Source organism: Nyctereutes procyonoides, unplaced genomic scaffold, assembly GCF_905146905.1.
Source record: "Nyctereutes procyonoides isolate TBG_1078 unplaced genomic scaffold, NYPRO_anot_genome, whole genome shotgun sequence".
NCBI lineage: Eukaryota > Metazoa > Chordata > Mammalia > Carnivora > Canidae > Nyctereutes > Nyctereutes procyonoides.
Genome location: NW_026575042.1, coordinates 11,021,568 through 11,043,042, shown reverse-complemented (window position 1 = coordinate 11,043,042; position 21,475 = coordinate 11,021,568). Strand labels below are relative to the sequence as shown.

General features: G+C 38.3%; 1 protein-coding gene across 1 annotated transcript in view; it reads left to right on the top strand.

Annotated features, from left to right (window-relative positions):
- The window catches only part of ULK4 (unc-51 like kinase 4), a 590,170-nt gene that overhangs the window by 458,213 nt on the left and 110,482 nt on the right, over nucleotides 1-21,475 (top strand). The window contains exon 35 of the mRNA XM_055321719.1: nucleotides 10,767-10,952. Coding sequence (XP_055177694.1) covers nucleotides 10,767-10,952 — 186 coding nt within the window. The remainder of the gene's footprint in view (nucleotides 1-10,766; nucleotides 10,953-21,475) is intronic.

The window sequence follows — 21,475 nt, the reverse complement described above, 5'->3', positions numbered from 1 at the left end:
CCCTGGAGTGAAATTACTAAATTGTATGGTATTTCTATTTTTAATTTTTTGAGGTACTTCAATAATGTTTTCCATAGTGCCTGTACTAATGTATATTCCCACCACGTGCACAAGAGTTTCCTTGTCTCCATATCCTCACCAAAACTTATTTCTTACCTGTTTGATACTAGCTGCCTGGTGTGAAGGTGATATGACATTTTGGTCTTGATTTGCATTCTGTGATGATTAGTGTTGTTGAGCATCTCTTAATGTGTTTTTTGGCCATCTATAGGTCTTCTTTGAAAAAATGTCTCTCTGCCCATTTCCTAATTGTATTGTTGGTTTTTGTTTTGTTTTGTTTTTTAGTGCTAAGTTGTATATGTTCTTCATATAGTTTAGGTATTAACCCTTTACCAAACATACCATTTGTACATTCAGTAGGTTGCCTTTTTGTTTTGTTGATGGTTTCCTTTGCTGTTGCAGAGCTTTTTAGTTTGATGTAGTCCTTTGGTTTTGTTTTTGTTTGGTTTTGGTTTTGTTTCCCTTGCCTGGGGATACACATCCAGAAAATAGTGCTAAGGCTGATGTCCAAGAGCTTTCTTTTAATTAGAGTTTTATAGTCTCAGGTCCATAGTTAGGGCTTTAATCCATTTTAATTTTGTTTTGTGTATGGTGTAACAAAGTGGTTCACTTTCATTCTTTTGCACATAACTGTCCAGTTTTCCCACACCGTTTATTAGACTTTTTTTCCCATTGAGTACTCCTGACTCGTTGGCATGAATTACTTGACTATATAAGCATAGATTTATTTCTGAGCTCTCTATCCTGTTCCATTGATTTATGTATCTGCTTCTGTGCTAGTACCATACTGTTCTGATTACTGTAGTTTTGAAATCAAGAAGCATGATGCCACCAGTTTTGTTCTTCTTTTTCAAGACTCCTTTGTCTGAGCCTTTTATGATGCGGTACAAATTTTAGAATGATTCTAGTTCTGTGAAAAATACAATTGGTATTTTAATAGGGATTGCATTGAATCTGTAGATTGTTTTGTGTGGTATGGAGATTTTAAGAATATTCTTCTAATCCATGAGCATGAAATATCTTTCCATTTCTTTGTGTGTCATCTTCAGCTTCTTTCATCAATGTCTTGTAGATTGTAGTGTATAGGTCTTTCACCTTCTTGGTTTTTCTGTGTTTTTAATTATTTTTTTTAATTTGTATTTCCCTGATGACTAGTAGTGTGGAGGATCTTGTATTTATTGATGATTTCTCTACCCTTTTTTTGAAAAATGTCTATTTTCTTTGCCCTTTTAGAAATTGGATTTTGTCTTTTTGTTATTGAATTGTCAGAGTTTTTATGTATTATATATATACATGCAGTTTTATTGAGGTGTAATTACATACCCAAATCTCTTATTTATTTATTTTAAGTAAACTCCACATCCAATGTAAGGCTCAAACTTAGGATTCCAAGATCAAGAGTCATGTGTTCTACCAACTGAGCCAGATAGGCATTCCTATAATCCTTTTAATATGTTGCTGGGTACAGTGTAACATTTTGTTGAAAATTTTTTTTGTCCATATTCATGCAGGCTATGGGTCTGTGGTTTTCTTTCTTGGAATGTCTTTGGTTTTGGTATCATGGTAATACTGGCCATATAAAATGAGTATGAAAGTGTTGTCTTTTCTTTTCACTTTCTGGAAGAGTTTGTGTAGAACTGGTATTACTTCTTCCTTGAATGTTTGGTAGGATTGACCAGTAGAGCCCTTTGGGCCTGGAGTTTTCTTTATAGGAAGGTCCTTAACTATAAATTGATTTTATCTAATGGATAAATTGCTATCCAGGTTATCTTTCTTTTTGAGTGAGCCTTGCCCTTCTGTCTTTTCTCTGATACTTTGTCCCGTGAGCTCTAGCTGCTTTGGATTTCTGAGACTTTTAATTTATAATGTCTCTTTAATTTAAGGAATGTGCTACAAGAGTAGAACTCACCTCACTTGCTTTCCATCCTTTAAGCATCATTGTCCTGCTTTGCCATTTTTCTTTGTTTTTGTCTGCTGGTTTGTTATTGTAGGCAATTGGCTATATACTTCCCCTGTTATTCCAGAGAAGATTGGGGGGATTTTTATACCTTTCACAGTCTTTTTTTGGGTGAGGGGCACCAAAAATGCCCCACAAACACACTATGAGATTTACAATTCTCCAAGAAATAAGCCACTTTGAAAATGTTGCTTATGATAGTTTCCAATTATTTGAACAATGAAATAAAATTAACTCAAAAATGAAGAAATATTAAAGTAGATTGAAATAGAAGCCAGAATACCTTTGCCTACCTCTCCAAGTACTGACGATCTATAAAAATAAAAGATTAAATATATCTTAAATTTTAGGGAGAACAGAAAGGGAAGCTGTTAATGGAAAAGAAATTTTGTGCAATTACTAGATGATAGAAAGCAGATGGGACTGAAGCAAAATAGTTAAGAAACCTATTACCCAAAACGCACATAGGAGAAAACTAACCAGAAGGTAGGAACAGATGCAGAAGATCTATAAACTGAGAGTGAGGTGAAAAAACTGATAAAGGCCCTGAGGCATTTCCCAGGCTAATTGAAGATTAATATTTAGAACAAGCAGACCAATCAGACGCCTCCCCTTATCCATTTTGCTCTGCTTTTTTCCAGCATAATCAGTCAAGAACTGCACTGTAAAAAGGATGACCTATCTCTCTGATGTGATTTCTACTATAGGGTCAGGACCTAGGAATAAGCATTGTAGAATTTGAGGAAACTAAAAAACATAGAGGAAGCCAGCTGAAGAAAGAGATTTATACAAATGAAAACAAAATCCATACCAGCTGCCTATAAAAATTTGCCCTATCTTTCATTCATAAAATAGAAAAGCCAAAGACAGCTAGACATTTGGGAGAGCATAAGTGCAAGAAGCAGAAAAACCAAGGTAAATAAGCAGCTTAGCACAAAAGGAATAAAGTTGGTAGGAAGTGTTATGGGTTGAATTGTGTCACCACCAAAACAATATGTTGAAATCTTAACTCCTGGTACCTCAGAATTTTACCTGATTTGGAAATAGTGTTGTTTCCGATGTAATTAGGATGAGGTCATTGTCGAGGACAGTACCTCCCTAATCCATTATGACTGGTGTCTTTATAAGAAGACAACCATGTGAAGACAGACACACAGGAAGAATGTCACATGTTGACAGAGGCAAAGATTGGAATTATGCAGCTACAAGTGAAGGAATGCCAATGATTGCCAGAAGGTAGCAAGAAGCAAGGGTGGAATCTGCTATGGGTGTCAAAGGAAGTGTGGCCTTGCCCTTTGGTTTCAGACTTCTAGCTTCCAGAACTGTCAGACAGCAAATTTCTGTTGTTTGTGCCACCTGTTTGTGGTACATTGTTATGGTATCCTAGGAAACTACTACTGAGAATTAAAGTTCTCTTACTCCCATAAAATGAATGTTCAAGTAGCCCACAGGAATGTTTAAAAAGAAAAGAGGCAGGGGGACAGAATAACAAGAAACAGAGGAAATATACAGGAGATGAGCAATAAACTTACATATTGCACTTAAACCCTAGCATCTTAATATTTACCTTAAATGTAAATGGTCTAAAAGCACCAATTGAAAGACTAAGTTAGCTACAATGGGTAATAAAACATGATCCAACAATATGTTGTCTGTAAAAAACTCACTTCAAGTATAATATGGGCAGCTTGAAATTAAAAGGTTGAAAAGTATGTATGATGCAAATATTAACTTCAGAAAAGCAGAACTGTCTGTGTTAATATCAGATAAAGTAGACTTCTGAGCAAGAAAAATTACTAGAGATGGCGGTATTGGATAATGATAAAAAAGGGCAATCCCATTGAGGTGACAATCATTCCAAATGTACGTATGCTAAACAAGACCTCAAAGTATATGAAGGAAAAAATGGTAGTGCAAAAAGAATAAATAGACAGATGCACAGTTATAATGGATTTCGAAACTCTACTCTCCAGCAATTGAAAGAGCAATTAGACAGAAAATCATCAAGAATATAGAAAAATTACCCTCCAGTTCCATCCACGTCAAAGCAAATGGTGGGTATTTGTCATTTCTAATGGCTGAGTAATATTCCATTGTATACATAAACCACATCTTCTTTATCCATTCATCTTTCAATGGAAATAAGTCAATCGGAAAAGGACAAACATTATATGGTCTCATTCATTTGGGGAATATAAATAATAGTGAAAGGGAGTAGAAGGGAAGGGAGAAGAAATGGGTAGGAAATATCAGAAAGGGAGACAGAACATGAAGACTCCTAACTCTGGGAAACAAACTAGGGGTGGTGGAAGGGGAGGAGGGTGGGGGGTGGGGGTGACTGGGTGGCAGGCACTGAGGGGGGCACTTGATGGGATGAGCACTGGGTGTTATTCTATATGTTGGTAAATTGAACACCAATAAAAAATAAATTTATCATTAAAAAATATAGAAAAATTGAACAACAAAATTAACAGGATGTAATTGACATATATGGAACACCCTATCCAATAACAACAGAATAGATATATTTTTTTCAAGTACCCATGTGACATTCACACATCCTGGGCCATAAAATAAACCTTAACAAATGTAAAATAAAGTATTATGGAAAGGGTTCTCTCACCATAATGAAACCATACTAGAAGTCAGTAAAGACCATAGAAAAATTTCTAACATTTAAAAAGAAAATACCCTTTAAATAATTCATGGGGCAAAAAGAATGTTGTGAGGGAAATTTTTTAAATCCATAAAATTAAATGAAAAAGAAAACATATCAAAATATGTAGAATGCAGGGGCGCCTGGGCAGCTCAGTTAGTTAAGCAACCAACTCTTGATTTTGGCTCAGGTCATGATCTCAGGGTCCTGGGACTGAGCCCCATGTTGGGCTCCATGCTCTGCAGGGAGTCTGTTTGAAGGTTCTCTCCCTTACCGTTCCCCCCCCTTCCCCTGTTCATGCTTGCTCTCTCTCTCCAAAATAAGTGAATCTTTAAAAACCTATGTAGAATGCAGCTGAAGTACTACTGAGGAAAATTTATAACAAAATTTAAATTTGTAACAAAATCTTACATTAGAAAAGTAGAAAGATCTAAATAATCTAAGTTTCCACCTCCAGAAACTAGAAAAAGGCATAACGAACCCAATGCAAGCAAAATGAAGGAAATTATAAGGATAAGACCAGAAATTAGTGAAATTTAAAATGGGAAAACAATACAGAAGAATCAATGAAACGAAAGCCTGATACGCAATGAAACTGAAAAATCTCTAGCAAATTGACAAAGATAAAAATACAAAATTACTAATATAAGGAATGAAGCGGGAAATGTCAATATAGATCTATAATCATTAAAAGGATAATAGAATAGTCTGAATAATTTTATTCTCATATATTCTGTAACTAGAAGAAATGGACAAATTCTTTAAAAAGTACCAAAACTGGGCAGCCCGGGTGGCTTGGGTTTAGCGCCGCCTTCAGCTCAGGTTGTGGTCCCAGGGTCCTGGGATCAAGTCCCACGTCGGGCTTCCTGCGTGGAGCCTGCTTCACCCTCTACCTGTGTCTCTGCCTCTCTCTCTCTCTCTATTTACTTATTAATAAATAATAAATATTTATTTATTATTAATAAATCTTTAAAAAGTACCAAAACTCAACTAAGATAAACACCTTAATAGTCCTATCGTCATTAAAGAAATTGAATTTATAATCTAAAAGTTTCTGAAAAGAAAAAAAAAACTCTCCTGACTGAGATGATTTCAGTGGAGAATTCTATCTACCAAACATGTGAAGAGTTTTCAATGCCAGTTTTAAGGAGAGTTTTATGAAGATACTACTACCCTCATGCTAAGCTACACAAAACAAAACAAAAACAAAAAACCCTACGGGTAGAGAGCCGATAGACTCGACCGCTCCAGGTGAGGCCATGGGAAAGGACCGAGGTCACTCCCTTCTATCACTTCATCTATAAAACTGAGAAACTGAAAAGGAAAAGGCCCAGATATTTGCTAATTTTTGTAATAAGCGTTCGCCACTTAAAATAAATTTTTATATTTGCATATTTAAAAAAAACTCTACAAAAAAACAACACATAACCTAAACCTACAATATCTCTTATAAACTTAGATACATTTTCAACAAAATATTAGCAAATTAGATGCACCAATATATAAAAACACAATGACCAAGCAAGATTTATTGCATTTGCAAAGCTTATTCAACGTTCAAAAATAAATGTATTCTACCATATAAACAAGTGAAAGAAATACACATGACCGTATCGATTATTACAGAAAAGGTGTTTGACAAAATCCAGCACCCATGATCAAAGTTCTCATCAGACTAGAAGTAGAGGGGGAGCTTCCTCAACCTAATAAAGGGCATCTATGCTAAACCTACAGCTAATATCATACTAAATCGTGAAAGACTAAATCCTCTTTTCTATATGATTGAGAACAAAGCAAGGGTGTCAGCTCCCCCTGTTTTTATCACTATACACTACTGGAAGTTCTAGTCAGTGCATTAAGGCAAGAAAAGAAATAAAAGGCATCCTGTTTGGAAAGGAAGAGCTAAAACTATCCTATCCCTGTTTGCATGTGACACAATTGTCTATGTAAAAAATTCAAAGGGTTCTACAAAAACACTCTTAGCATCAATACATGAGTTCAGCAAGACTGTGGGATTTAAGATCACCAAACAAAAATCAGTTGTATTACTATACCAACATTGAACGTGTGGAAACAAATACTAAAATCACCATTTGTAATTTGCGAAGAAAATTAAGTATTAATATATAAATATTACACAATGTATGTAGGACCTATATATATCCTTGAGATTGCAAAATTGTGAGGAAAGAAATGAAAGAAGACATACCTAAATGGAGAGACAGTGTATGTTCCTGCATTAGAAGACTCAACAGACTAAAAATGTCAATTTTCCCCAGTTCCATTGACAGTTTTAAGGCAATCCCTACTAAAATTCCAATAAAAAATTTTAATAAATAGACAAGCTTATTCTAAAATTTATGTAGAAAAATAATAGACTTTAGAATAGCTAAAATAATCTGAAAAAGATGAAGTTGGAGGACACACTCTACTTGGTATTAACACTTATTCCATAGCTACAGTAACAAGACAGTGCATTATTGGTGGAGAGAGAGACACCAAGATCAATGGAACGGAATAGAGAACTCAGAAACAGACTTGCACAAACATGCCCAGCTGATTTTTTAATGAAGTTGTGAAAATAATTCATTGGAGAAACAAATTTTTAAAAATGATGCTGGAGCAATTGTACATTTGGTGGCAAAAATAAATAAATAGAAGAACCTCTACCTAAACCTCATAGGTGATACAAAATTAATTTATTTAAATGTGAATTTTAAAACTTTTAGGAAAAAAATAGAAAATCTTCAGGACCGAAGGCTAGACAGAGTTTTTAGACTTGCACAATCCCCCTGAAATAAAACCACAAATTGGACCTAATCAAAATTAAAATTTTCTTTCTGCAAAAGAATACAGTGGATGGAAAGACAAGCTACGAACTGTGAGAAAAAGTTTGCAAGCCACATATCTGAAAAAGAAGTCATATCTAGAATATTAAAAGAACTCTGAAATATCAAAAATAAAGCTACAAACAATCTAGTTAGCCAAGGACAAAAGACATGAACAGATGAAAAGATATTCACTATCAGTTACCATTAGAGAAATGCAAATTAAAACCACAATGAGTTATCACCACCTGCCTACTAGAGAGGCTAAAATAAAAAATACCAATAACACCAAATGCTGGTAAGGATGCTAAGAAATTGGATCTCTTATTCATTGCTTCTAGGAATATAAAATAGTAAAATTAAAATAGTACAGCCATTCTAGAAAACAATCTGCTAGCTTCTTAAAAAACTAAACACGAGCCTCCCATTCAACCCAGTAATGTACTCTTGGGCATTTATGTCAATGAGAAATGAAAGTTTATGTTCACGTAAAAACTTACACACATGTTCTCTTAGTAGTTTTACTTGGGATAGCTCCAAATTGGAAATAATTCAAATTTCCTTTGAGGAGCAAGTAGTTAAAATGTGGTACATCTATACCATGGGATACAACTCCGTAATAAAAAGAAATGAACTGTTGATACTCACAAAAACTTGGATGAATCTCAAAGAAATTATGTTGAGTGAAGAAAGCCATATGCACTGTGTGTGTGTGCTTTCATTTATGTAACTTACTTGAAATGACAAAATGACGAACAGGTTAGTGGTTGCCAGGGATTAGAATTGGAGAAGGGAGAGAGTTGGCCTTTGCTATGAAAAGAATCTTTATGCTAGAACTGTTCCTTATCTTAAGATAGTGGGTATTACCAAATCTACTTGTGTGATAAAATTGCATAGAACTAAATATATATATATATATATATATATATATATATATATATATATACACATACATACATACATACAAACACAAGTAAAGCAGTAAAATCTGAATAAGGTCAAAGGATTATATCAAAGTTAATTTCCTGGTTGTGCTATTCTACTTTAGTTATAGATGTTTCCATTGGGGAAAATGGATGAAATATGTATGAGATCTCTCTGTACTGTTTCTTAAAACTACATATGAACCCACAGATATCTCAAAATAAAAGATTAAGTCACATGCAAAAGAATGAAGTTGGACCCCTGCTAACACATTCAAAATTAACTCAAAATGGATCAAAGACCTAAGTGTAAAAGCCAAAACATTCTTAGAAGAAAAAATAAACATAAGAGCTGAAAGTATAAAAACTCTTAGATGCATAAATCTCAGGACATTGGAGGAGGTAATGGTTTCTTAGGTATCATACCAAAATCACAAACAATAAAAAAGTAGATACATTTGGAGCCATCAAAATAAAATGTTTTGTACTTCAAAGGATACTATCAAGAAAGTGAAAAGACAACCCACAGATTAGAAAACATTTTTGAAAATCTGCTGAGGGACTTGTTTTTAAAATACATAAAGAACACTTAGTCTCAATCATCAAGTGGCAGATGGCCCATTTTAAAAGTGGGCAAAGGATCTGAATGGACATTTCTCCAAAGAAGATGTACAAAGGGCCAGTAAGCACATAAAAAGACGCACCACATCTTCAGTCATCATGGAAGTATAAATGAAAACCACAGTGAGTTACCACTCGGTATCTACCAGGATGGCTGTAATTAAACATACAGATAACAGTAAGTGTTGGTGAGAATGTGGAGAAACTGGAATCCTCCTACATTGCTGATGCTACTGGCAGCTTTGGAAAACAGTCTGATAGTTCCTCAAAAGGTTAAACCTAGAGTTATCATATGTTATTATATGACCCAGCAATCATTTCTATACACCCAAGAGAAATGATAACCTACATCTGCACAAAAACTTAGAAATATTCATAACAGTATTGTTCATAATAGCCAGGAAGTAAAAACAACTCAAATGCCCATCAACTGATGAATGGATAAACAAAATGTGGTCTGTCCACGCAGCAGGGTCTTCTTAGACAATAAAAATAGAAATGAAATACTGCTATAGCAGGGATGAGTCCTGAAAACATCATGCAAAATAAAAGACCCCAATCAGAAGGGATCATATTTTGTATGATTTCATGTTTCGGGTAATGAAAAAAATTCTAAAATTGATTGTGGTGGTGGCTGTACAACTCTGAATGTATGAAAAGTCCCTGAATTGTACCTGTTAAACGAGTGAAGTGTATGGCACGGGAATTACATCTCGTGCTCTTCCAAATAAAATAAAACTTTAAAAATGAAAAGGTGAAAATGCTTTGTAGTATGATTATCATTCATATTATACCTTGTAATACATAACAGAAACAGTGTTTTCTGTCCCACCTGTTTAGCCAATAATTTGAACATGGACAAGTTCAGAATGTTCCTTTATATCTTCGAGGAAGTAGATTTTTCCTAAACAAGTCGAGAGTAAGCAAGAATGGATAGGCTGTGCTCCTGAAAGCTCAAACTCTCCATTCCTCCAAACTCTCTCTCTCTCTCTCTCTCTCTCACACACACACACACACACACACACACACACACACACACACATTCTTGTGAATGTACTCACCTATTAGGAAAGCATATAAAATACATGCTGGTCCTCTGCTTGTTACAGGCTTTTCTTTACTTAGATTCAAGAAAGGACTGAGGGGGATCCCTGGGTGGCTCAGCGGTTTAGTGCCTGTCTTTGGCCCAGGGCATGATCTTGAAGTCCCCGGATCAAGTCCCACATCAGGCTCCCTGCATGAAGCCTGCTTCTCTCTCTCTGCCTCTCTCTCTGTGTCTCTCATGAATAAATAAATAAAATCTTTAAAAAAAAAAAAAGACTGAGGAACTTTCTCCTGATTTTGTGCCATTAACCTTGACTTTTTTTTTTTTTAGATTTTATTTATTTGTTCATGAGAGAGAGGCAGAGACATAGGCAGTGGTAGGGGATGGGGAGCAGACTCCCCACTGAGCAGGGAACCCGATATGAGACTCAATCCCAGGACCCCAGGATCATGATCTGAGCCAAAGGCAGAGGCTCAGCCATTGAGCCACCCAGGTGCCCCATTGCCTTGAATTCTTGTATGCATTTTGAAAGAGATTGAAAAAAATACTGAATTACTCAATCTTTACACTCATTTGGACTGACATTCTCTCCATTGAGCCAAATTTTTCTGTGTTTCTTGAGGAATACCAACACAGTCCTCAATGAACTTAAGTAGTCCTTTCTGTTCATTTGCAGCTTCCAAATGAGGATCCTGAAATTTTTGAAGTGTCATCCAAGTGTTTGTCCATACTGGTTCAGCTGTATGGAGGGGAAAACCCAGACAGTCTGTCTCCTGAAAATGCAGAGAACTTCGCTGATTTACTAACATCTAAGGAGGACCCAAAAGAACAGAAGCTTCTGTTGAAGATTCTCAGAAGAATGGTGAGTCTACACAGGAGCTAGGGTCAGGGTGGGTGACTTCAGTGGCAGCTGATGGAAGAGAGGACTGATTTTCTTCCACCTGATTTCAGTAAAAGAATCCCTGGTTACCTTTCTCTGCGGTCACCTCTTGATAACGTTTATCACGTTCTGCCTGTTTGTTTATGAGCATAATTTTTTTCTGAACTGTGGGAGAATAAGTTAGAGACATTGTGCCTTCTCACCCCCTAAGGCATCAAAGGTACATTTTCAAACAAAATGGATGTCCTTTTAACCACAGTAATCAAAATCAAAAAATCTAACTGATACAGTTCTTTTACTGATGTACTATCCATATTCCCATTCTGGCAGGTGGCCCAAATGGTGTCTTTCATAGCCTTTTTATTTTCCCCTCTGGTATCCAGTCCAGGATCACACATGTTGTTAGACATGTCTTTAATCTGGAATAGTCCTACTGTCTTTCTTTATCTTGCATGATGTTTTTGAAGAATATAGCTGGGCATTTTGTAGGCTGTCATTCAGTTTGGGTCTGTGTGTTGTCTTCTGATGACTAGATTTAGGAAAACTCCAGAAGGGAAACGGTCTTTCTCACTCCATCCCATCCAGAGACTCATGGTGTCTATTTGCGCCTTCGCTGGTGATGTGAATTTTTATCACTGGGATTATTCAATGGCAGTCATTGTATTTAATATTGTAGTGGTTGTAGAATGGAGGTTTTCTAGCTTCCATCATTTCCAACTCCCATTTGTTTTGTTTCAAATTTTATAAATATATAGAGCTGACATTTATTTGAAAGTACTTTTGAAAACTGGCTCCTTTTCTTTTTACTGTAAATATTACTCTGCTGGTTTGGGAGCCCATTATACATAGTAGCTGTTGTTAAAATTTATGAAGTGGAGGCTCGGTTGATCTGCATCATATTCTGGCTCGTTAGTCTGTGTTTATCTCTAGATTCAGATATCTTGAGGGGGCCCATTGGCAGTGGAGGCTGGGGATGCTCCAGAGGCTTATATTCAAGACAACTTTTGTGCCAATTTGATAGACAGCTGTAGGGCATGAAAAGCTAAATCTACAGGGCAGATTGTGGATGACAGATTAGAAGGGAGATAGAGATTTACCTTGAAACGATTTCTTTACAGGTTCTGACACATCACATAAAGGGCCAGTTAGAGTCTGTTTGTGAAAGAAAAGTGGAATCCAAGTAACTTTGACCTATATATGTGAAAACAGAAGTCATTTCTGATGCTGCTTATCCCTTTTCATTTAATTGAGCTATATAGATGTTATATATACTATATATTAATATCATATATTAAGTATATAACTAAGTATATAATATATAATATACAACCAATACATAACATATATAACATAACATACATATAGCATATATATATATATATAAAACATACAAATTAAAATTCACAGTCTTAACTAGTTTTAATTATATAGTTCAACGGTATTGTATGCATTCTAATTTCTGTCTGTAGGGGAGCCTATGTGGCTCAGTAGGTTAAGCATCTGCCTTCGGCTCAGGTCATGACTTTAGAGTCTGGGGATCAAGCCCCACATCAGGCTTCCTGCTCAGCAGGGGAGTCTGCTTCTCCTTCTGCTGCTCACCCTGCTCATGCTCTCTCTTTCTTTCTCAAATAAATAAATAAAATCTTAAAAATTTTTCTGTCTTTATAAATTTGTCTACCCTTAGTCCCTCATATAAGTAGAAACATACAATATTTGCCCTCTTAGGTCTGGCTTTTTTCACTTCATGTAATATCTGAGATTCATCCATGTTGTAGCATGTGCCAGAATTTTCCCATTTAAGGCTGAGTAATATTCCACTGTATGTATGTGGAATACATATGTATTATGTGTTATATCACATACCAACATCTTTCCATCTGTTGATGGACATTTGGGTTGTTTCTATGTTTTCTTCTCCATTTAATTTTTTTTGTCTTTTTATTATTATCATGATAGATTCAATGAATTTTCCTTTCTTCATTGTCTTGTAACCCACTGCTCTCTATTATATGGCCAGTGGGAACTTGTTCTGGATGTCTGCGGTGCTTTTGACAGGCCTCCATCATTTTTTTTAAGCACTTCTGTCTTTTTTTGTTTTTTTTTTTTTTTGTAATTACATGTGTACTCTTTTTTTAATTGATGTATAGATGGACAATGTTAATATTAGTTTCAAGTGTACAACATAGTGATGATTCAACAGTTCTTTCTATACATTACACAGTGTTCACCACAATGAGTGTAGTTATCTGTCACCTTACAAAGTTATTACAATATTATTGGCTATATCCCCTGTGCTGTGCTTTTCATCCCTAAGATGTATTTATTTTATAAATGGAAGTTTGTACCTCTTAATCCACTTCACCTATTTCACCCATACCCTGCCCTGCTTCCCCCTAGCAACCACCAGTTTGTTCTTTATATTTGAGTCTGTTTCTGTTTTTGTGTGTTGTGTGTTGTAGCTTCCACATATAACTAAAATCACGTGGTATTTTTTTTTCTCTGATTTATTTTGCGTAACATAGTACTCTCTAGGTCCATCTACGCTGTTGCAAAAGGCAAGATTTTGTTCTTTCTATGGTAGAGTATATAAATTTGTATAATACTGCATATATATATTTCATTGTGTATATATAGTGTATATACACACACAAACACATATGTACAGACACATACATATATACCTCCACATCTTCTTTGTCCATTCATCTATCAGTGAACACTTAGCTTGGTTCCATATCTTGGATATAAACGATGCTGCAATAAACATAGGGGTGCCTACATCTTTTCAAATTAGTGTTTTTGTTTTCTTTGGTTAAATACCCAGTAGTGGAATTACTGGGTCATATGGTATTTCTGAATTTTTTAAGGGACTTCTATATTGTTTTCCACAGTGGCTGCACCAGTTGATGTCCACACCAATAGTGCACAAGGGTTCCCTTTTCTCTACCTCCTCACCAAAACTTGTTATGTTTTGTCTTTATGATTTTAGCCATTGTGACAGGTGTGAGATAACATCTCATTGTGGTTTTGACTTGGATTCCCCTGATGATGAGTGATGTTAAGCATCTTTTCATGTACCTGTTGGCCATATTTATGACTTCTTTGGAAAAGTATCTGTTTGAGTCCTTTGCTCATTTTAAAATTGTTTTTTTTTTTTATGTTGAGTTATGTGAGGTCTTTATATATTTGGGATATTAGCCTCTTTTTTTAAAAAAGATTTTATTTATTTATTAATGAGAGACACAGAGAGGCAGAGACTTAAGCAGAGGGAGAAGCAGGCTCTCTGTAGGGAGCCTGATGTGGGACTCCATCCCAGGACCCTGGGATCACTACGTAAGCCAAAGGCAGATGGTCAACCACTGAGCCACCCAGGTGCCCTGGGGTATTAACCTCTTATTGAATGTATAATTTGCAAATATCTTCTTTCATTTAATAGATTGCCTTTTTGTTTTGTTGATGGCTTCCTGTGCAAAAGCTTTTTAGTTTGATGCAAACCTAATAGTTTATCTTTGCTTTTGCTTCCCTTGCCTCAGGAGATATATCTAGAGAAATGATGCCAGAGACATTATTGCCTGTGTTCTCTTCTAGGATTTTTCTGACTTTAGGTCTCACATTTAGGTCTTTAATCCATTTTGAATTTATTCCTGTGTGTGGTATAAGAAAGTGGTCCAGTTTCATTCTTATGCATGTAGCTGTCCAGTATTCCCAGCACTCTTTATTGAAGAGACTGACTTTTCCTCATCATGTATTCTTGCCTCCTTTGTTGTAGATTAACTGAACATGTAGGTGTGGGTTTATTTTTGGGCAATTGAGCACTTTCCATCTTAACATGATATTCCAGGTTCATTTTCTACCTGTTTTCTGCAGCAGCCCTAGAGTTAGCCATTTCTCCAAGGAACCACGAAGCCTCTTCCTGGAGTTTTCTTGCTTTTCATTTAGAAAGCAAGATAAAAAATGTTCCATGTTGAAATTATGATGACTGCTTAACAAGAAAAACAGCCTGGACAGTCCAAGACTTATTTTTTTTGTTTTTTGTTTTTTTTTCAGTCCAAGACTTATATACCCAGTTTTACTGTCTCATAGAGAAAAGCCCTTCCAGTCACCGTCACCCTGATGTCTCTGATTTAGCTATGCAGGAATGCCCATCATTTTTGCAGGCCAGCCATCTATGATGTCTGTTTTAAAATCTTAAGCTTTCTAAATTACTCTGGGTCAGTCAGCAGTGGGTTCAAGTTGTGTAAAACACGGTTGGAGATTCTGGGGCCCATTCAACTCAGCTGAGGCCTGGAACTTGCCTATCCTGAAACTCAGTTCTATTCATACTTTATACTGAGTTCAGTACATTCAGAGATAAATGGCAGCAGATTACTCAGAATCATATAAGGCCAGCACCTACTCCGAGACCAATTTAATCCTTCGTCCTGTCTATCCCACTGCTTCCTGTCCTTATCTCTGTGGCAGCCATTTTTCTAACTGTTGGCTTACTTCCTGTTCTCATCTGCATATTACCAGGGCAGTGATGTGGTCTCCTTCACCACTGTATCTTCATCATGTTACAGTGTCTGGCCCCTAAAAAGTAGTTAGCAGATGTTTATAACTCTGTGCTAGTCCCTGTGTTGAGGACTTTTGGTACATTGTCTTGTTTAATGGCAACTCTAGAGGTCAGTCCCAGGGATCATTCCCATTTTACAGGTTCAAAACTAAAATTCAAAGAAGTCGAGGGAGGGGCAAGATGGCGGAAGAGCAGGGTCCCCAAATCACCTGTCCCCACCAAATTACCTAGATAACCTTCAAACCATCCTGAAAATTTACGAATTCGGCCTGAGATGTAAAGAGAGACCAGCTGGAATGCTACAGTGAGAAGAGTCCGCGCTTCTATCCAGGTAGGAAGACGGGGAAAAAGAAATAAAGACACAAAAGGCCTCCGAGGGGGAGGGGCCCCGCGAGGAGCCGGGCTGAGGCCGGGGCGAGTGTCCCCAGGACAGGAGAGCCCCGTCCCAGAGGAGCAGGAGCTGCACCAACCTTCCCGGGCGGAAAGGGGCTCGCAGGGAGTTGGAGCAGGACCCAGGAGGGCGGGGATGCCCTCGGGCTCCCTGGGACACTAACAGACACCTGCGCCCCGGGAGAGTGCTCCGAGCTCCCTAAGGGCTGCAGCGCGCACGGCGGGGCCGGAGCAGCTCGGAGGGGCTCGGGCGGCGGCTCCAGGGAGGGGGCTGCGGGGCTCTGGGAGCGCGAATCCAACAGCGCAGGCCCCGGAGCACAGGGCGCCGGGACACAGCCCAGGATCCGGCCTCCCCCGGGACAGGCAGAGGCCGGGAGGGCCCGAGACAGCGAGGACGCTCCTGCCCCGAGCTGAGCAGATCAGCGGCCCCGCCCCGGAGCCTCCAGGCCCTGCGGATGGAGAGCCGAGAGCCCCGAGCCCCGTAGTTCCTGCGGAGGCTGAATCCAGGCTTCCAGAGTTGCCATAGCAACTGCTGCTGTTCCTCCTGGGGCCCCACGGGGTAAACAACCCCCGCTGAGCCCTGCATCAGGCAGGGGCAGAGCAGCTCCCCCAAGTGCTAACACCTGAAAATCAGCACAGCAGGCCCCCCCCCCAGAAGACCAGCTAGAGGGACCAGTGATACTCCCCCGTGTTCCAATACAACTTGTTTTTGGCCACTCTGCACTGAGCAAAATGACTAGAAGGAAAACCTCACTTCAAAAGAAAGAATCAGAAACAGCCCTCTCTCCCACAGAGTTACAAAATCTGGATTACACTTCAATGTCAGAAAGCCAATTCAGAAGCACTATTCTACAGCTACTGGTGGCTCTAGAAAAAAGCATTAAGGCCTCACGAGACTTCATGACTGCAGAATTTAGATCCAATCAGGCAGAAATTAAAAATCAATTGAATGAGATGCAATCCAAACTAGAAGTCCTAACGACGAGGGTTAACGAGGTGGAAGAACGAGTGAGTGACATAGAAGACAAGTTAATGGCAAAGAGGGAAACTGAGGAAAAAAGAGACAATCAATTAAGGGACCATGAAGACAGATTAAGGCAAATAAATGACACTCTAAGGAAGAAAAACCTACGTTTAATTGGGGTTCCCGAGGGCGCCGAAAGGGCCAGAGGGCCAGAATATGTATTTGAACAAATCCTAGCTGAAAACTTTCCCAATCTGGGAAGGGAAACAGGCATTCAGATCCAGGAAATAGAGAGATCCCCCCCTAAAATCAATAAAAACCGTTCAACACCTCGACATCTAATAGTGAAGCTTGCAAATTCCAAAGATAAAGAGAAGATCCTTAAAGCAGCAAGAGACAAGAAGTCCCTGACTTTCATGGGGAGGAATATTAGGGTAACAGCAGACCTCTCCACAGAGACCTGGCAGGCCAGAAAGGGCTGGCAGGATATATTCAGGGTCCTAAATGAGAAGAACATGCAACCAAGAATACTTTATCCAGCAAGGCTCTCATTCAAAATGGAAGGAGAGATAAAGAGCTTCCAAGACAGGCAGGAACTGAAAGAATATGTGACCTCCAAACCAGCTCTGCAAGAAAGTTTAAGGGGGACTCTTAAAACTCCCCTTTAAGAAGACGTTCAAGTAACTCTGAACGTGAATGGGCTTAATGACCCCATCAAAAGGCGCAGAGTTTCAGACTGGATAAAAAAACAGGACCCATCTATTTGCTGTCTACAAGAGACTCATTTTAGACAGAAGGACACCTACAACCTGAAAATAAAAGGTTGGAGAACCATTTACCATTCAAATGGTTCTCAAAATATACCCTAAAAAGTACAGAACACTTCTGAAAGAAATTGAGGAAGACACAAAGAGATGGAAAAATATTCCATGCTCATGGATTGGCAGAATTAATATTGTGAAAATGTCAATGTTACCCAGGGCAATTTACACGTATAATGCAATCCCTATCAAAATACCATGGACTTTCTTCAGAGACTTAGAACAGATTATTTTAAGATTTGTGTGGAATCAGAAAAGACCCCGAACAGCCAGGGGAATTTTAAAAAAAGAAAACCGGTGGAAGGGGAGGAGGGCGGGGGGTGGGGGTGAATGGGTGACGGGCACGGAGGGGGACACTTGACGGGATGAGCACTGGGTGTTATTCTGTATGTTGGTAAATTGAACACCAATAAAAATTAATTTATAAAAAAAAAAATAAAAAAAGAAAACCATATCTGGGGGCATCACAATGCCAGATTTCAGGTTGTACTACAAAGCTGTGTTCATCAAGACAGTGTGGTACTGGCAGAAAAACAGACATATAGATCAATGGAACAGAACAGAGAACCCAGAAGTGGACCCTGAACTTTATGGTCAACTAATATACGATAAAGGAGGAAAGACGATCCACTAGAAGAAAGACAGTCTCTTCAATAAATGGTGCTGGGAAAATTGGACATCCACATGCAGAAGAATGAAACTGGACCACTCTCTTGCACCATACACAAAGATAAACTCAAAATAGATGAAAGATCTAAATGTGAGACAAGATTCCATCAAAATCCCAGAGAAGAACTCAGGCAACACCCTTTTTGAACTTGGCCACAGTAACCGGAGAAGGACAAACAGTGTGTGTTCTCATTCATTTGGGGAATATGAATAATAGCGAAAGGGAATATAAGGGAAGGGAGAAGAAATGTGTGAGAAATATCAGAAAGGGAGACAGAACATAAAGACTCCTAACTCTGGGAAATGAACTAGGGGTGGTGGAGGGGGAGGAGAGTGGGGGGTGGGGGTGAATGGGTGACGGGCACTGAGGGGTACACTTGACGGGATGAGCACTGGGTGTTATTCTGTATGTTGGTAAATTGAACACCAATAAAAATTAATTTATAAAAAAAAATAAAATTCAAAGAAGTCAAGTAATGTCCCCAAGGCCACCAAGTAGGAGATGGTAGAGCTGGTATCAGTCCAAGTTAGATTGCCCCTTTCTTGTGCTCTTTCCAAGCAGCTGGCTGCCTTGCAGCTGCTCTGCCCATTACTGACATGGACTGGGTAGGCATTCATTCATCAAGCTGACTTTGATCAAATTTTGATCTAGAAAGCACTTGGGAGATATATTCTTTCATTCATATAAAAACATTTAGTAGAATTATTCCTATGTGCAATCATGGCACCAAGGATACTAAGATAGTAAAATATGATCTTCCTGTTGCCTGTTCTCAAGGGCCTTTTACTAGAGAAGTAGAAAAACACCCAGTGTCATTACAAAACAGTGCAGTCAGTGCTACAGTGGAGGGACCAAAGAAGTTCCACAGGAACAATCCCTTTAGGGATGAAGTTGGCAAGGTCGTCCACAGGTTGGAAGGAGGAAACACATCCTGAGCAAACGGTCTGAAATTTAGGGAGCTAGAATGGGAGACACAAGAAAAGGGCCAGGACACAGCAACTTCTGGCAGGACACATCTATGAAGGCAAGGGAAACAAAAGCAAAACTGAACTTTTGGGACTTAAGATAAAAAGCTTCTGCACAGCAAAGGAAACAGTCAACAAAACTAAAAGACAACCTACAGAATGGGAGAAGATACTTGCAAATGACATATCAGATAAAGAGCTAGTATCCAAAATCTATAAAGAACTTATCAAACTCAACACACCCAAGAAACAAACAATCCAGTCATGAAATGAGCAGAAGACATGAACAAACATTTCTCCAAAGACCTACACATGGCCAAGAAGCACATGAGAAAATGCTCTGCGACACTTGCCATCAGAGAAATACAAATCAAAACCACAATGAGATACCACCTCACACCAGTGAGAATGGAGAAAATTAACAAGACAGGAAACAACAGATGTTGGTGAGAATGTGGAGAAAGGGGAACCCTTCCGCACTGTTGGTGGGAATGTAAGCTGGTGCACCACTCCAGAAAAGAGTATGGCGGTTCCTCAAGAAGTTAAAAATAGAGCTACCTTATGACCTAGCAATTGCATTGCTGGTTGTTTACCCCAAAGATACAGATGTAATGAAATGTCAGGACACCTGTACCCCAATGTTCATAGCAGCAGTGTCCATAATGGCCAAACTGTGGAAGGAGCCACTATGTCCTTTGACAGATGAATGGATAAAGAAGGTGTTATATATATACACACACATACATTCAGTGGAATATTATTCAGCCATCAGAAAAGATAAATACCTACCATTTACTTCAATATCGATGGAGCTGGAGGGTAGTATGCTGAGTGAAATAAGTCAATTGGAGAAAGACAATTATCATATGATTTCACTCACATGTGGAATACAAGAAGTAGTAAAGGGGACTAAAAGGGAAAATAGGGAAGTTGGTGAGAAATTAGAGAGGAAGACAAACCATGAGAGATTCCTAACTCTGGGAAACAGAGGGTTGCGGAAGGGGAAGAGTGGGGGGAGGATAAGGTCACTGGGTGATGGGCATTAAGGAGGGCGCATGATGAGATGAGTGCTGAGTGTTATACAATATGTTGGCAAATTGAATTTAAACAAAATATATCACAAAAAAAAAGAGAAAGAAAGAAAAGGGTCAGGAAAGACCAGACAGTTCCAGTAGCACTTAGAGTTTGGACACTATTTTTCTAGAATTAGGAAATTCTGACCTCTGAACCAAAAGGGCAGTGGCAGCATCTAATTGAATTCCAATTGTCTGTTCTAGGAAATAAAGCTTTCTCATAGTAGTTGGCAGGGAATGGGTATTTAATAGGTATCCAATGAGCTGAGTAAGAAATACCTATAAAATCTCTGCTTTCATCATTGGCAGTTGTTCATTTTTGCTGTTCACTGTGTGTATTATGAGCTCATTTTAGTGTCTTACAGATGCATTGGTCACACTGAGAGGGACGTCATAAGGCATTTAGTTAGCCCACAGTCTCCTCCACAATATCCCTGCCACGCTTCTCAGGAGACTGGATAGGCAGATATGTACAGGACAGGAACTTGAAAGATAAAAGAAAGTAAATAAAGATTTCCTGTGGCTTTCAGGAGGCCAGCTTCGCAGGCTCACCTCACCTCACCGGACTAAAGGAACCAGATATGATAGAGAAGCAGGGACCATTCTAGATTTATTACCTGGTGTCAGTAATTGGATGGAGGAAGCCTGATAGGTGGAGCCTCCTGATTGTAAGGAGTTAAGAAGGAAAAGACAGGCTCCTGAAGATCTTCCTCAAAGGATATTCACCCAAATGCACTCTCCCTCCAGGAGCACTTCTCAAGAAGAAGAGTCTTTTTACATCCTGATAGGGGAGTAACTTTCTTTCCCTAAGCCAATTGAGCTTGCTGGTTTCATCCAGAGAGGGTAACATCAAAATACATGTGGCCCCATAGTTTACAAGGCCAGATAATAGCACATCAGTAACAGGTAAACCACGGTCATCAGAGAGCTATCTTTGAGCATAATACAACAGATTCCCCCCAGTGTGTCACACAAAAAGGCCTGTATTCTTGAAATATCTGTCATAGTCCCAAGATTGTGACAATTACTTTCTAAAATCACAATTTTCTTTTTTTTTTCTTTTTTTTTTT